This window comes from Ovis aries, chromosome 1, assembly GCF_016772045.2.
Source record: "Ovis aries strain OAR_USU_Benz2616 breed Rambouillet chromosome 1, ARS-UI_Ramb_v3.0, whole genome shotgun sequence".
NCBI lineage: Eukaryota > Metazoa > Chordata > Mammalia > Artiodactyla > Bovidae > Ovis > Ovis aries.
In genome coordinates, this window is record NC_056054.1 from 147,086,831 (window position 1) to 147,103,490 (window position 16,660).

The 16,660-nt window shown below is 33.1% G+C and overlaps 1 protein-coding gene across 16 annotated transcripts in view; it reads right to left on the reverse strand.

Moving 5' to 3' along the window:
* ROBO1 (roundabout guidance receptor 1) overlaps positions 1-16,660 on the reverse strand; it is a 1,286,018-nt gene that overhangs the window by 84,970 nt on the left and 1,184,388 nt on the right. For 13 of the 16 annotated variants that reach the window (XM_060416459.1, XM_060416456.1, XM_060416445.1 and 10 more), the window contains one exon: positions 1,196-1,320. In XM_060416459.1, the coding sequence (XP_060272442.1) occupies positions 1,196-1,320 (125 nt within the window). Of the gene's footprint in view, positions 1-1,195; positions 1,321-5,322; positions 5,332-16,660 lie in introns of all 16 variants that reach the window. The other 3 variants (XM_060416440.1, XM_060416479.1, XM_060416449.1) reach the window with 1 other exon arrangement.

Below are 16,660 nucleotides of genomic sequence, written 5' to 3' on the forward strand. Positions count from 1 at the left end.
CTGCTAGTGGATTTACTCTTATTGATACACAGATATTCGTGTATAATATACTTTCAATTCTTCGTGTTCTACTAAAATATTTTTTCTCATCTTTAATCTGCTGTCAGCAAATTTTGTCCTTTGAGGCCCAGTGAAATGTGTTAGAACCAACCAAGATATCAGAACTCAAGTAATAGCCTCCGTACCATAATCAAGTTGATATTTGCTACGAAAGTGAAAATAAAAGTTAACTTGATGGCATGGTATACAAATTATTAGTGAGTACAGTCAGTGAATTACCTCCATGTAATTTTTATGAACATAGTAGAAGTAAGATCAGAAGACAACACCCTCAAGGTTGATTTAAACAAAAAAATAAAAGAGGTTAGGAATAATTTTATCAAAAATGAATGAGAATAATTTTCACAAGTATCAGAAATATGTAAAGGAAGTGTTCATTTGTTGAAGAACTCCTATTATGTTTAAAGTGAAAGTGTTTCAAAATTCTCTCTTTAATAAGCTGAAGTCCAAAAGGAAACTTAATTTTTAAGAGCACAGGTCTCTATATTCAAGCTTCACTGTATATAGAAAATTCTGATTTATAAAAAGGTGTGGAGAGTAGGACTTGACAGCAAAAGTGATCACATGTTATAGTTTTCAAAGAATTAAAATATACTGAATTATATCCAATATAACATCTATGCTAAAGAGAATTTCACATAGTTTGATGAATCTTTAATTGATAGATATATGATAGATTAAACATAAAGAAGAATACACTTCAGATTCCTAGTGCTTTCAGAGAAACTGCACTGATAACATTATCTTTGTTTTAAATGTGTGCAAATCTATTTTAAAATATAATTACAATTATCTGAATAAGAAAAGTTAAAACTAACTGAATTCACTTGAGAAAAAAGTATTTTTTTTAATGTGGTTGAATTGAAAATAAAGGAAATAAATTGGAAAATGGAAATAAATTGGGAATGAATTTTCATGATTAAACAATTACTATTCTGTGTACCACCCGGTATACCAAAACTAGGCAGGAAAAATCTGAGAATTAAAATTCTGTTTTACTGTTGAAATATTCAGGTCACTCAGAGATGTCTCAGTTCTCTTAAAGCAACAGCTATGTGACTAAATCATTTCTTGCTTTTTCTTATCTATGTGGCATTTCACCTGTGCTGACTGAAATATTAGAACAAGGTCATACCTGACTCCCCTCTCTCCTCCAGAAGATAGCTGGTTGGGGATTTCCTGTTGCTTCACACTGGAAAGTGACCGTTCGTCCCAAGGCAACCACCTGGTCACGAGGTTTCACAACAAAATGTGGAGGTTCTGAAGGAAATGAAACAGATTATCCTGAATCAAAAGCATGTAGTCACTGTCCTAATTGAGACAATCTGCTGATATTCCAAGTGCTACCATTAACTTATATCACTTGTTATGTACTATCTAGATAATGCATCAATTCTCACCCTTAATTCAACTGAAGCTAAATTGTTAACTGCATATTTATAGAGTGGAATCTGGGTAGTTTTGTAAAGAAGTTTTTTTTTTTTTAATTACCTGATCTTCTAAGATGAACTTCAATGTTAAAAAGACTTCTTGAGCTACAATTTGACCCTTTATGCCAACATATACTCGAAATTTGTATGAACAAATATTTCTTCTCATTTAGAGCTGCTTAAAGGTGTATGGACATTAATCTTAGACACAAGGACCTCCTGATGTAGGCAGGTCCTAAAATTACTTTAACTGAAAAGCTTCTGAAAGGCTACTATGGAAAGTATAACCATTTAAAATCTTCAGTCCAATTACTTGAATGGAAATGAATTTAAAGCACTAGTGGAGTCAAATGTCTCTTTCATTTACATAGGCAAGGGCATGTTCAAACAGAATATATATGGAAATGAGGGCAAATTGGAAACATCTGCTCATCCTGACATTATAAATACTGCCAGCTTTGTCCAAACTGTTTGATTTATACAGACTTAAATGGCCACTTCATCCAGCAGTAAATAGAGTGTCAGAAAATTGTGTCAGTTACATTGAGAGCAATGGCAGCTGAAAACATTAGGTGTGCTGATGGAGTCACTGGCTTAAAAAAAAAAAAAAAAGCTTATTTGGGGCTGTGCTTTATGCTTGGAAAAAATGTGCACTGAATCTAAGTCTTTCTACCTACTGTTTACACTTTTCAAATTCATTTCTTATCAGTTGTCTGAAATGCCTAATTATTCTCCTTTCTTCTTTCAGTTCAAATTGAAGTGAATGTTTCAAGTCAGACATTTACAGTTTATACAGCATAATCCACTTTTTAAGACTGTTCCATTATTTCTAAACTTTCCCTTAAAAATACGCTTAGTTACTTATGTCAGTCACTTAGGATAAGCTCTTAAAGTGAATATGAACCAAAGGTATATCCAGATTATGTTCACATACCAGTCTGCTCATAAGAATATGACTTCTTTGTTAATGAAGGTGAGGATTTGAAATGGTACTGTTTACTTTTGCTAAATATTTTTTGGTCAATTGCATCTGGGACATCTATACAAGTATTTATAATATCTAAAATACAAAATTTATGAAATTTACAAAATATAAACTTTCTACATTTGTGTGTATACAGGTGTGTAAAGTGAAATATAAAACCTCTTTTAAAAAGAAAATGGATATGTAAAACAGCCTGCATGGTCACCAAACTGAAGAAAGCAATTATATTTCCTAACTTACAGATGAGTGTACTTTCTCCTATACTCCCTTTTTTATTTTTAATTGAGGTTTAGTAGAAATTACACCATTTGACTAGAAAATTATAGGAGACCTAAAAAATCAGGGCAAATGCCTTCAAATGTCCTATAACTTATAGGGAAGAAAATACAATGTTAGGAGAATAAGTTTAGCTCAATTTGGTAATACTGAAGTTCCAGCTTATAATTTTTGTTAAACTCTGATTGTAATTGAGTGGTTTACTCATGACTTTGGTAAACACCATCATTATCCAGGTATAATAACAGGCATGTGCATCATGGCCTGGGGATTTTCCTCCACACACACATCCATACAGGAGCATTTGATTCCTTAGTTAAGGGTTACAATTATTGACATAGAAATTAGACCAGAAATTCAAAGGACTAAGACTGGATAATAAGCTAAATCCAGAAAAGAATTTGGTTTGTTTCAATGAAAGAAAACCAAATGATTAATTAAATGAATGGGAGAATATGACTTTCCAATATATGCAGGGAATTTGAGTAGGAAAATATAAATGTTCAAATCACTCAGACAAGTCAAAACTTCGGGTGGTCTCTTTTCTAAATCTCAGCAGCATGTCTAATAACATGTGCCAGAATCCATGTTTCTTTTATAAAATGCCAGCACGCCTGAAACCTCAAAGATGTGGGAACAAGGGATACAAACCCTTATGCTAACTGCATTTATCCTGCAGCAATCCTTCCACACAGGGTTATTTGCCTGGAAATGAATTAACTGTATCTTATAGGCATATTCTCCAGCCAACATCAACAATGACACCAGCCAGAAGGCATGCCTCAGAAAAAATCCTTTCCTACATATATGTTAGATATTAGATATAGACATATCTTTAAGAAAAAATTTAAATGGATTAAATATGCCTCTGTCAATCTTCTATCATCATTACCTATATTTAGATTGAGAAATTTGGTCACCATGTGCATCTAAGTGATGTTTATGATAAAATGCTGGGAAATTTTTCAAAGGCTACAAAATTTTAATTCACTATAACTAAAAATAGATAAACATGTTACTAATGTCACATATGTTCAGTGTTGGAAATAAAATTAGAAAAGCAAAGAAAAAAAAGAAAATCTACTGATAATGCAGACATACATATTGGACTGTATAGTTCTAAAATATTCTTCTACAATATCACTTAAATGACTATTTAATGGTATAAATACTGTTACCTTAATTACTTAACTAATCAATTGTCTTTAAATCTAGATTCTTTCTAATTCCCACTGTTAAACACATTGGTGAAATTAATATCCTTCTCAATTTTATTCAAGTTGATTTCAACTGAAACTCTCCTCCCAAACCTCACAAACACTGAGTATTAACAACCTTGCCAAACTTGGAACAGAATCTCCTAATTGGCACTTTTATGTTAGTGAGATTAAACATTTATTTTCACATTACTTTGTCATTAATATCTTATTTATTATGGATATTGTGTTCCTGTGCTTAGCTTTTTAATTTCTAGGGACTAATGATAGACTAGTTTTATCCATTTCTCAAAAACATTTTATATGTATTTCCATTTATTAAAGTTTTTTCTAATGTAGTTGGGCATGTTTGTTGTTCAGTCAATATAATTATATAATATAGATCACATAATACCTAATAAATTATATTATATAAATGTTTACTTCACTTTTATCCTTCACTTTTGCTTTCATTAAATTTGAATCCAACTATAGTTTTGCACAGATGGAAACCTTTTTTTCTCAAACAGTTCATTACTGCATTACCATTACTGAACAATCCATCTTCCTATCTGTGTTAGTATGAAATGACATCTTTAGAATATTTGTATAGCTTTTTAACTTAAAACATAGATTTTTCTTAGGGTCAAAATTATTACATGGAACACCATACAGAAATATCCAAAAATGGTGTTCTAGCATCCTAAAAGTGTATGAGTGGACACCTTCCCAAAAATATTGATTAATGAAAGTGTTCAAAAAATTTTATTTGCATGACAATAGATCTTTATTATAGCAAATTTTGATATATTTTAAATACATCATGTGGTTATTTCATACATAAAATGAAATGAATCTGACACATAGAAATAAAAATGAGTGCAAACAGCCCTAAGTGCAAGGTTATTCACTTATAGGACTTTCAATGACTATTACTGAACAACAGTTAGATAGACAGATATCGATGAATTCATAAACATATTTTAGATCTCCCAAACACAAACTGTCCTCTGGGCACCTATTTTGTTCATTGTTTACCTCATGAGATATAAACTGAAATGGTACTTAATCAAGATAAAACCCTATTCCTTGTTTCATCACTCATTTAAAAAGGAGGAAAAAAATGAAAGGATGCAGATCACACATCATTTAATAAGATAAAATTAGCAACCCCATTACCTTTCACTCTTTGTCACAGTTACCCATACTTCCTGCAGACTTTATTCTGTGCAGTCTGTCTTTGTGGCCAATGACAAGTGAAACATGGAGGCTGATTGGTTGGAGGACATGGAAGGGTATGGATGGAAAAGGGCAAGAGAAGTTCCAGTCACAATGACACGATGATTAGAAGATGGCCAATAAAATGTCAACTTACCAGACCCAACTAAAACAAAACAAAAAAGAAAACATGGAATAAATAAAAATAAAGAAACTGAAAACGAAACAGAAAAAGTAGTAAGATTTGACTTAACCAATGATCTTTTCTTTTAAATAAAAAGAACACATTACTATTTGGATACATGGCTCATACTATCTATGCATGAATTATATTCACTAGCATTTCTATATCACCATAAATCATTTAAGAAAAATAGAAATGAATCTTAAAATATCTACTTTGATTAAATGGCAGAGCTACAATGAACGATAGCTATAAAATTATACAACACTTTTCAATGACTTTACATTGTGCTACCAGATGACAGGATCAGATAACTATAAATGTAATGGGTTTAAAAGAAAAAAAAATACTATAAATCTTTACTGCTAATGCCACATAGAGTAGAAATCAAACATCTTAATCAAAGATAAAGTGTTAAATCCTATAACTCCACCATCAAATTAATTTTTAAATGTTTCATGCTGCCAATGATATTCTATTAAACCCATTATTCTCATACTTGAATAAGCATTAGAATAACCCTTAGATCTGGTTAATATACAGGTTATGATTATATAGGTCAGGACTATGACAAGGGATTTTGCAGAACCCAGGTGTTGCTGGTCATGACCGTCAGCTGAGTAGCGTCGTTAATAAAAAGTGTTACATTTGTATCCTTGCATATTTTTCAATGAGAAAACAGGAAAAAATATAAACACATTATGAAAACAGAAAACTTTATAACACTAATAAAGTTAGAGTCACATTACCTGTTTTCAGGGCTGAAACATTGGATATTTTAACATAGAAAGCTTGAGTAATACATATTTAAAATACTGGAAAGCAATTGTTTTGCTCATTTAGAAACAAAGGTAATTACTGTCAAATGCAGAGCGTTTTCATAATAGCCCAGTAGATACCCACAATACATTTTACTCAAATAAATAATGCCCATGTCTTTCAGCAAGTCACAATTAATTAGACTTGATTGCATTTCTGTGCCTTTGATAAATGAACTATTCTAAGCACTGCTACTGTGAAATGGTAGTTTTAAAAAAGAAGTGTTCTCCTGTTCTCTCTATTGTTACCACATCTGCAAAGCTGAAAGGTAATTCAGAAACACACTTTTAACTCACACATTCTCTTTAGTGTGAGTGAAATAGATTGTTTTTATTTTTCACTCTAAAGTAAAATCTCTAATTTTTCATTCATGCAGGCAAGAAAAGTTTAAAAAAATCTCATTAACTCAGGCATAATGTTTATCATAGCATCAAACATGCCATCCAGATTTAAAAACACACAGAGAAGATGGGGCTTGTTTACAATTCTCAAAAGCTTCAAGATGATGTCTTTTAAATGACAGAAAGAAATATTCAGAAACTACAAGAAAGCAATCCTGATAACTACAGCAACATAACTTAGCTTTGAGAAAACACAAAGTCATAAAATTATCTTTTGGGTAATCTCTGCAAATAAATTTGATTATACTGATACAGTTAAAATCAAGCCTTATTGTAAGTCAGGAGATCAGAGACTGATTCATCAATAGTTTCTATTGATGTGTTTTCAGTAATTTAAAATTCCTTAAACAATTTCAAAAATATTTAACATGTTAGAAACCAAAAAATCACTGGGAATTAGTTCATGTAAAATTTTAAAAGGCACTTTTCCCTTGCTTGTAGGCTTTACCACTTTTCCCTTGCTTGTAGGCTTTACCAGCTTGTAGGCTTTACCAGCAGTTGAATCTTTTAATTAAAATCCAGTGTGTTTAAGAATGTCTGGCTAGTGTACTTGCATATAACATCAATGGAAATTGATAACTGTAAAATATTTCAAAGTCTATTAAGGACCTTCAAACTTATCTAAGGCAACATCTAACACAGAAGCTCTTAAAACATCAGAGGTTTTTGAGAGGAGTCTATCTTGAATGATCTTTTAAGCTTTTAACAACCATGACTATCAGGAAGTGAGTCTTCTTATCTAAATGAAAACCTGCCCGACACAATTTCATTTGTTCTAGTTTCAGCAAACAAATAAATGCCATATAGATCCTCCACATAAAATCCTTTTACTCACTGAGAATAAATGACAGAAATGCCTTTAAATCTTTAAGTTTTTCACTTATTGCCCCTTTCTCCATATTTCTCTCAGTCAGGATGAAGGACTTTTTTTCCCCCTATACAGAAAGCAGAGACCTTCTACACAACAGGCAGTGCCCATTATTGTTGAGTTAGATTAGTCCAGAAACAATCAGAAGAAAATGAGTCTTTTGGATCCTGTTCATTCATTATCCTCTAATGCCCCTGGTTTATGAGCAGCTTCTTTCCCACCCTCTACAGAACTCTTCTCAACTTCTTTTTCTGCTTTAAAGGCTGGGATCACCTCTATCCCAATCCCTTTCCTCTTAAGAGGAAAAGCCTGTCTCTCTATCTCTAATAAAACAATAAAATGTTAGCTCTGGAAGTGTCCTTAGAATTTATCAGTCTAAGAACCTAAATTGTTAAAAATAACTTCTTCAAGGTTACAGATGACTAACCGAAGACAGTCTTCCAGGTTTCTTGACTAAATCCAAGTCTGTACAAATTTTCCTACTAATTAATCAGTTTGGGAATAATGATATGCAATAGGAAAAATAATCTGTTTCATTTTACATAAACTGTTTAACCTAAAATCCTTACTACCTCTTCATGAAAGCAATTTTAAAGTATTCCTCATGATATTAAAATTCTTTAAAGAATATTTAGCTGTAGTTTGAAAAAGACACAGGAAATTTAACAGGTGAGAAGAAAAGAGACTTAAAGCCTTTTAAAACGTTCACCTTTTGGGGGGAAAAAGTAATCATTTCTTAAGGGTAAATCATCTTTAATTAATTCTTGTCTTGAAGTGACATTTTATGTCAATATACATTAAAAAATAATATACTTTTGAAGATGAGGACAAACAGTATTTTGACAAAAATACATCTTAGGGTAAATGTGCCAAATAGGAAGTTAAAATGACTTTACAAAATAAATACATATTTTTAAGAGGAAAAAAACTTACTAATTTTTGTCTTTTAATGTTTCAACATCATGTGGATTATAATCCATCTTTAGGAACAGATTGAATTTTTTTTACATTGTAGGGAGTTTGGAAAGGGGTGAAGGACTGGAGAATTTGCCCCAAATCCGAGTTTGTATACGAAGCATAGTGTTTTCACCTAGCTTTGATTTTCTTGAGGTTGGGTGCAGGGGGAAGAGGAGTTAAGCAAAATCTAAAATAGACACACACACACACATTTATATTATATATATATAATATATCATTATAAAATTCTGGTACCCTTTTGATTCAAAAGGCGAAATGGGATAACACTCTGAAATTTTTGGAGATATACAAATTATGTACTTGAGTAACAGCTTTTAGAAAATGAACTGTTTAAAATGGTATAGGGTAGGCTTTCTATCCCCCATTCTCCCACGCCCTCCTTCCCCACACACAAATACACATGCACACGATTATAGAGTAAAAGATTTTCTTCCTCTTTTGAATGGGTCACCAAAGAACTCCAGATTATTTAGTCTGAACTCTTCTGTATTCTAAGGATGTACACTATTCAGACAATAATCTTTTGGTATAAATAAGAGAAGAAGCTAAGAGCGAAAGACATAAAAATGAAGGAAGCAAAGAATGAAGCAAGGGAGGTGGAGGGGAAAAGAGAAAGAAAAGACTCATTTCTTCTATCTGCTTGTCATATTCAGGAGACAAGAGTCAGAAAGATGATAAATGTTTGAAAAAATTACACAGAAGCTGGAGGAAGAGGCCTTTTTTTTTGGTCTGAGAAAACAAGTCAGCTGGACAGATACTTAAGACATCTTCAGATTATGTCTAATAAATACAGGGAGCAGCCAATCCTGATAACTACTTACGCCAGAAGAGAAGATAATGGGCCTAAATAATAGCATGGTTACTTAGGAAAATCAGAGAAAAGAAGCAGTTAACAGTAAAGGTCACTGAACCATGAATTGGTTGCCAACTGTGATGTCTCTAGAGGTCTTTAAATGTGGGATTTATTTCCATTTGGCCACAACAGCTTAGCTATATAACCCTGTCTGGTAAAGAAGTAGAGTAGTTGACTCTTAAAGTGCTTTCTACACTGTGATTTTAAGACTATGGAAATTCAGAGGTAAAGCAGGACAACAGATATACCCCTCTGCCTCCAATATTTTTCCTTTTGATTATGTACATACAAATGGATACCCTACTAGAAAATGTCCTGGGAAATATTCTCTTCAGTTACCTAAAGTTGATGAGGTAATTTATACACATAGCTCATAATATAAATCCAGGTGATATTAGAAAATTGCACAAAATTAAAATATTTGCAAGTTTAGCACAAAGGTAAAGTTACAATTTGGATATTTTCACATTGAAATCTCTACTTTTGAAGCATAATGGCAAAAATTTTGAATTTGTACTTATGAATTAGATAAAGTAGCCAGATTCTTCACTGTCAGCAATGGGTCATACAATTATTTTCATTATTAGTAGTTAAACAGTAGTGAGTCCCTAAACTGATGTGATTTTTCTCATTCTCATACATTGTGCTTGAGAATGTATGAGAATAGAATGAGAATAGAATTCATATACATATGAATAGAGTAAAGTAGTGAGTTATAAGATTTTTTGGAGAAGAAATACATTTGAATAAAATAGAAGAATACTCAAATATTTAACCAGTGAAGCTATCTGCAGTTGAACTGACAAAACCCAGTCACTGTTACACCAGAGAAATTATATGCATAGATACTCATGAATGATATTATCTCTAACAATTAAAAACTCTCAAGATATTTTAGTATGAGATATGATTTCTTTTTAGGGAAAAGATTGAGTTTAACATAAAAGCCTGTCATTGCGTCTTTCAAGTCTTCAGGCATACAAAATAGAGTGACTAAGAAGGACATTTTTAGAATATATTTAATTGGCACATAAAATACCATGAACTTTTCCCCTCCACTTAACTATCTCACTTTATTCTTTAGATCAGTAGTTCCAGAAACAATTCTGATTGTCACTGCTGAAGTGGGGGTGCTTCGGGCATCTACAAGGCAGAGGTCAGACATGCTGATAAATATCCTATAACACACAAGAAAGCTTCCCATAACAAAGCATGATCCAACCCAAAATCCCAATAGAACCATGACTGAAAACTTTGCTATTTGCACAAAATATCTTGCACTATGCCTGATACACAAAATATCTTGCACTATGCCAGAAAAAGTTAATAAACTTCTTCTTTTCCTTCTATTTCTAAAAATGTCCCCACTGAACCCCAAACCAGTTATTAAATGGTACAACTTGTTATTTGCCTGCTAAAGAGTCTGAAACTGAAATGCAGGTATCCAGCAATCTATGACGATGTGTATGGCACCTGACATAGGATCTCAGGATCATAATTTTGGTGGTATCAGTATCAGTTCAGTTGCTCAGTTGCATCCAACTCTTTGCGACCCCTGGACCGCAGCACGCCAGGCCTCCCTGTCCATCACCAATGGACATGAGTTTGAGTAAGCTCCAGGAGTTGATGATGGACAGGGAAGACTGGTGTGCAGGAGTCCGTGGGCTCAGAAAGAGTTGGACACAACTGAGCAAATGAACTGAACTGAAGTGAAAGCAAGAGAAATAAATGCTTGTTGTTTTTGCTTTTCAAAGAAAGAACTGTAAGTCATCTCTTCCTACCCTTGCTAAGCCCTGCTAATGCTGCTGCTAAGTCGCTTCAGTCGTGTCCGACTCTGTGCGATCCCAGAGACGGCAGCCCAATTAAAACTGGAGTAAAAATAACCAACAAATATCGATGTAAAGAAGGTGGTAAGTCACCACAAAGTTCAGCATTTCAGATCAGTTCTGTTCAGTTCAGTCGCTCAGTTGTGTCCAACTCTTTGTGACCCTATGAACCACAGCACGCCAGGCCTCCCTGTCCATCACCAACTCCCGGAGTCCACCCAAACCCATGTCCATTTAGTTGGTGATGCAATCCAACCATCTCATCTTCTGTCGACCCCTACTCCTCCTGCCCCCAATCCCTCCCAGCATCAGGGTCTTTTCAAATAAGTCAGCTTTTCACATCGGGTGGCCAAAGTATTGGAGTTTCAGCGTCAACATCAGTCCTTCCAATGAACACCCAGGACTGATCTCCTTTAGGATGGACTGGTTGGATCTCCTTGCAATTTTGGTGGTAACAGTCCCTAAATCAATTTAGAAAGCCAGAAATCTAGATCTTTCTTTTCTTCTTCTTTGAGATGTACAATTCATTACCAAATTCTATAGATTTTATTTCATAACCATTTCTCCATTCCATCCACCTCTTTCTAACTCTATTACCACCACCCTGGACAAGTTATGCAACAGCAGTCACCTAAAATAATGCCTTGTTTTTTTTTTTTCCATTCCAACCTCACAAAGCAACCAGAATGCTTAAAAACTAAACTAATCTGATTATAGTACATTTAGCTCAAAAGCCTTCAATAGGGTCTCATTTCTCTTAAAAGAGAGCAAAATCCCTAACATGGCCTTGCTAAGTGATTCTTTGGTGTTTTCTCATATTCCTTCCCTCGCCCACCTTTCTAACTTAGCCATGTAGATCTTCTCATTCTTGAGTGCCCTTTGCTCCTTATTACTTATGGTTCTGTTTATGCTATACCCTGAGATCCTCCTATTTTAAATTCCTACTCATCTCAGCCCTTAGCTCAAAAAAATAAAATACTTCTTCAAGGAGCTACCTTAAATTTGATACTAAATCTTATCAGAATGCTACTATGTTCTCATAGAGACCTTAACTTTTCTTCTAGAGCATTTAACTATAGTCTTAAACTATAAATTTGTGATGTTTCTATAGAAGTCTGTTTCTTAAAATAGCCTGTAAGTTACACGAGGGCAAGTATTTAACTATTTTGTTTTCCATCATTTTTCTAGAACTTATCGAGTTGAGGACACTATTTATATTGCATTCAAATATTTGTTGAAAGAGTGAACAAATGACAAGAATGTCCCCATTACCCAGTTGAAGGCACTTTCTTCCACCCATTCCTTTAAAAATCCACTTTTTAAATTCTGCTGATACTATAGACATTTGTGTATATCTCTCTTCATCAATAAGCTTCATAAAGGCAGGCTTACTATCTATGTGTCTTACTATCACTGTGTCTAGTGTATTGCTTTATACACAGAAGGTGCTCCCAAAATTTTGTTTGGGACCCTTATCTTCAAATAGCATAAGTCATGGAGGGTCAGCATTAAAGTACATGATAACATAATAATGAAACTACTCAACTGACAGTTAAATAACTTTGGATCAGATTCTCTGCAAAATTAATTGGATATATCCTGCATAAATCACATAACCTTTTACGTCTCAATTTAATGAAGATCCATCAACGTTAGGTAACTATGTGTCAGATCATACACTAGAAACCTTCCTAGCAACTCTGTACAAGAGTTCAATATGCCAATTTTGTAGAGGGAGAAATATGAAGGTTAAGTAATTTTCTTAAGATCATGTATCAGGTAAGACATGGAAGATTGGTGCTCAGGTCTGTCCAGCTCTTTTAATTAGTGCTGTTTTTGGAATACCGCATGACTTTAAGTTAAAAAAAAACTGTTAAACCTTCAGTTCAGTTGCTCAGTCATGTCTGACTCTGTGACCCCACAGACTGCAACACGCCAGGCTTCATTGTCCATCACTAAATCCCAGAGCTTGCTCAAACACATGTCCATCGAGTTGGATGGTGGTGGTTGGTGCCATCCAACCATCTCATCCTCTGTCATCCCCTTCTCCTCCTTATTAAATCTTATTTTACTGTAAATTTGGTTCTAAAATCTTTTGGCTCCATGACATAAACAAAATAACTTTCAATGAAAACTTATTTACAAGGTAGCCCATTGAATGAGAGAGAATATGTACAAATTGTATTTCTGATAAGGGGTTATTATCCAAGAAACTCATACAACTCAGTAGCAAAAAAAGAAACAAATAATCTGATTTGAAAAATGAGTAGAGAATCTGACTAGTCCAAGAAGACATATAGATGGCCAACAGGCACATGAAAAGATGCTCAACATCACTAACCCTGGGGGAAATGCAAATCAAAAGCACAATAGGATATCACCTCACATACATTAGAATAGCTATAATTAAAAAGACAAGAGGGACTTCTTTGTGGCTAAGAGTATACACTCCCAATGCAGGGGGCCTGGATTCAATCCTTCGTTAGGAAACTAGATTCTACATGCTGCAACTAAGAGTTCACGTGCCACAACTAAAGATTCCGCATACTGCAACTAAGACTCCATGCAACCATATAAATAAATAAACATTAAATGAACAAACAAAAACTAAGAAATAAGGAATGTTGGCAAGGATGTGGAGAAAACAGTACACTTTGTGTATAATTAGTGAGAATGTATATGAGTGAGGCTACTATGGAAAACAATATGCAAGATCCTCAAAAAATTAAAAATAAAACTTCCATATGATCCAGCAGTTCCACTCTTGAATATTCATCCAAAGCAAACAAAAACACTAATTCATATATATATATACCCTATGTTCATTGCAGAATTATTTACAATAATCAAGACTTAGAAAAAATCTAAATGTCCATTACTGGATGAATGGATAAAGAAATATAAACTAATTAGCTAAATAAATAAATACATACACAATGGAATACTATAAAGCCATAAAAAGGAGGATAACTTGTAATTTGAGATGACATGGATGGACCTTGAAGGTTATTATGCTAATTGAAATAAGTCAGGCAGAGGAAGAAAAATATCACAGGACCTCACTTATATGTGGAATTTAAAACAAACAAAAACACAAGTTTATAGATACAGAGAACAGACTGATGATTGTCTAAGTTGAGGGTGAGGGGGAGGTGGAATGGATGAAAGAGGTCAAAAGTTATAAATTCCAAGTTATAGTAAATAAACAAATTTTATAATGGAAGATATAATGTACAATAGAGGGAATATATTTACTAATATACTACTTCATTTTTGAAAGTTGCTAAGAGAGTAAATCTTAGAAGTTCTCATCATCAGGAAAAAAAAATTCTAACTATATATGGTGATGGATAACTAGACTTATTGTGCTGATCACTTTGTACTTTACATAATTATTCTGTGTCATATATGGGCATGTTTTACACACATAAAAAGGTTTGGGGAGAGGAAGTGACTCATGTTATATTCTATTTTCTCATTAAAAAAGAACAACGTCCAAATAGCCAATTCCATCTCTGCAAAATGATGTGATGTAACCTTTTAAGATAACTACTGTGAATGTCAAATGCATGCAACCAAGTGTCAAATGTATATGTTCAGTTTGCTATACATTATAAAATCAACTCTGACCTCAGTTCTTTCATAAGTAAAAAAGAGACCTCATCCTTGTCTAGTATTTAACATCTCAACAATCCAGTACAGAAATTATGTAACTTATCATTATTTCCAATAAGCCTAAATCAGGTCAAATTTACTTATTATCAATTATATTTATTCATTTAGTATTTATTCATTGGGGGGAATAAAAAGCTTAAGTAAAAACACAAGAGCACCCCTCAATCTCTTTATGAATGATCTAAAAAGAACACTGTTTGAAATGGCTCTTCTGTCATCCACGCCAATTTTTTAAAAAGTACCTTTTAAAATGCCATATCTATCAGTTTTAATTGTGCAGTGCTCTAAATTTTCTCCTAATAACACTGACCCACAAAATAAATGTCTTACAGCTAAAGCTAACTTTAACAACCATTTAAATATTTTCCTACTCTCATAATTTTGTTATAAAGCAATTACTCAGCTACATTTTGTCTTGTACTTATTTTAGTATTTTCTATAGGTGTGTTTATACTGGCACATTATTTATCAAGTCAAGAGTATAACAGCTTAAAAGCAATTAAAATGCTCATGGTGTTTTAATCAGTTTTGCAAACTTTATATAAGATATTAATAGGTAGCAATTTTTAATTCATACAAAATCTTTTAAAAAATGAAATAAAAAGAAGCATACTGCATTTTAAATTGTTGAAATAAGGTTCAGAGGACACCAGTTGCTGTATAATATAACTAGTCTACTGATGACCCTAATGTTTGGAATATATAGAAATGATTTGTGAATCTGTAAGGATGAATACTGTTCAGCATCATTATTCATTTTGTGTATACCTATAAAATATTTAAAATGATAGCAAGCAAATAATAACATTTGATACATATGGATGCACTGAAAAGCCACTTTTCCATTATCTTGCATATTTCATTTATGCAGGTTTATCATAAGAAAAGGGTGTCCTTAATGTCAAACAGTCTAAAATCATTCTCTTTATGATTATTCTCTCTTAAACAATGAGTTATCTCAATCATTTATGTCCTAGCCATTCTGGATAAAACAGAATAAATACATCAGTGTAAACTAACAGGATATTTTTACATTATTCACAACATCACAACATAATTTCACATCTTAAAGTTATGTAAGATTGTTAGTAATGAATTTAATGCTTTAAAATGAGCTACCCAAAAACGACTAGAGCAAAAGACTAATTTCCTTTTTCAAATTCCATTCTCAGGCTGAGTAACGCAGATGCTGCAGATTCGCACAACTCAGTTCCATCTTTCCAGGTTGCCATCATTATTTCAGAATGCAGGTTTCTAAAGACGGTTACTTAGCTATTCATCTATATAACTGAGCAATGAGGAAAACGTATCCACTGTTATGTAGATGAATCAATTCCAGTAAAGCTCATAACACAATGGAAGATCCATGATGTGCTGTTTACTAGTGTGGTGCTGTGTCATTATTTGTCACAGACTCATATTATGTACCAATTATTTCTTGTACCTGACTGCTCTACTTATTTCTTCAAATACTTGGCAAAAAAAAAAAAAAAAAAAGGAAGAGAGTGTTTCAAGTTCTCTATAGGAAGGTTATGTGGAGAACTGCTTTTTCTTTTGAATAATTTTCAAGATTTATATCAATGTGTGTGAAATAACTGAAAGCAACCCAAAACCTTCATGAGTAAATGAAAGAAATCTAAGGGAATGTCACATCTTCAGCAGTCATTAGGGTTAAAATGGCTATCTCTGAAAGGCTATAAGAACACAAGAAGCTCTTTACTTTATCCTTTCTACCAAAAAAAAAAAGAAAAAGAAAAGAATCATAGGCCATAATGCTACTGAGTCTCAATCAAATCAAATACCATTAAAAAAAAAAAAAAACCCAGCAGGAGTGGAGCTCAGCATCCTATTTATGCCACTGGATCAGAACAGTTAGGAGAGGAAGCCACTC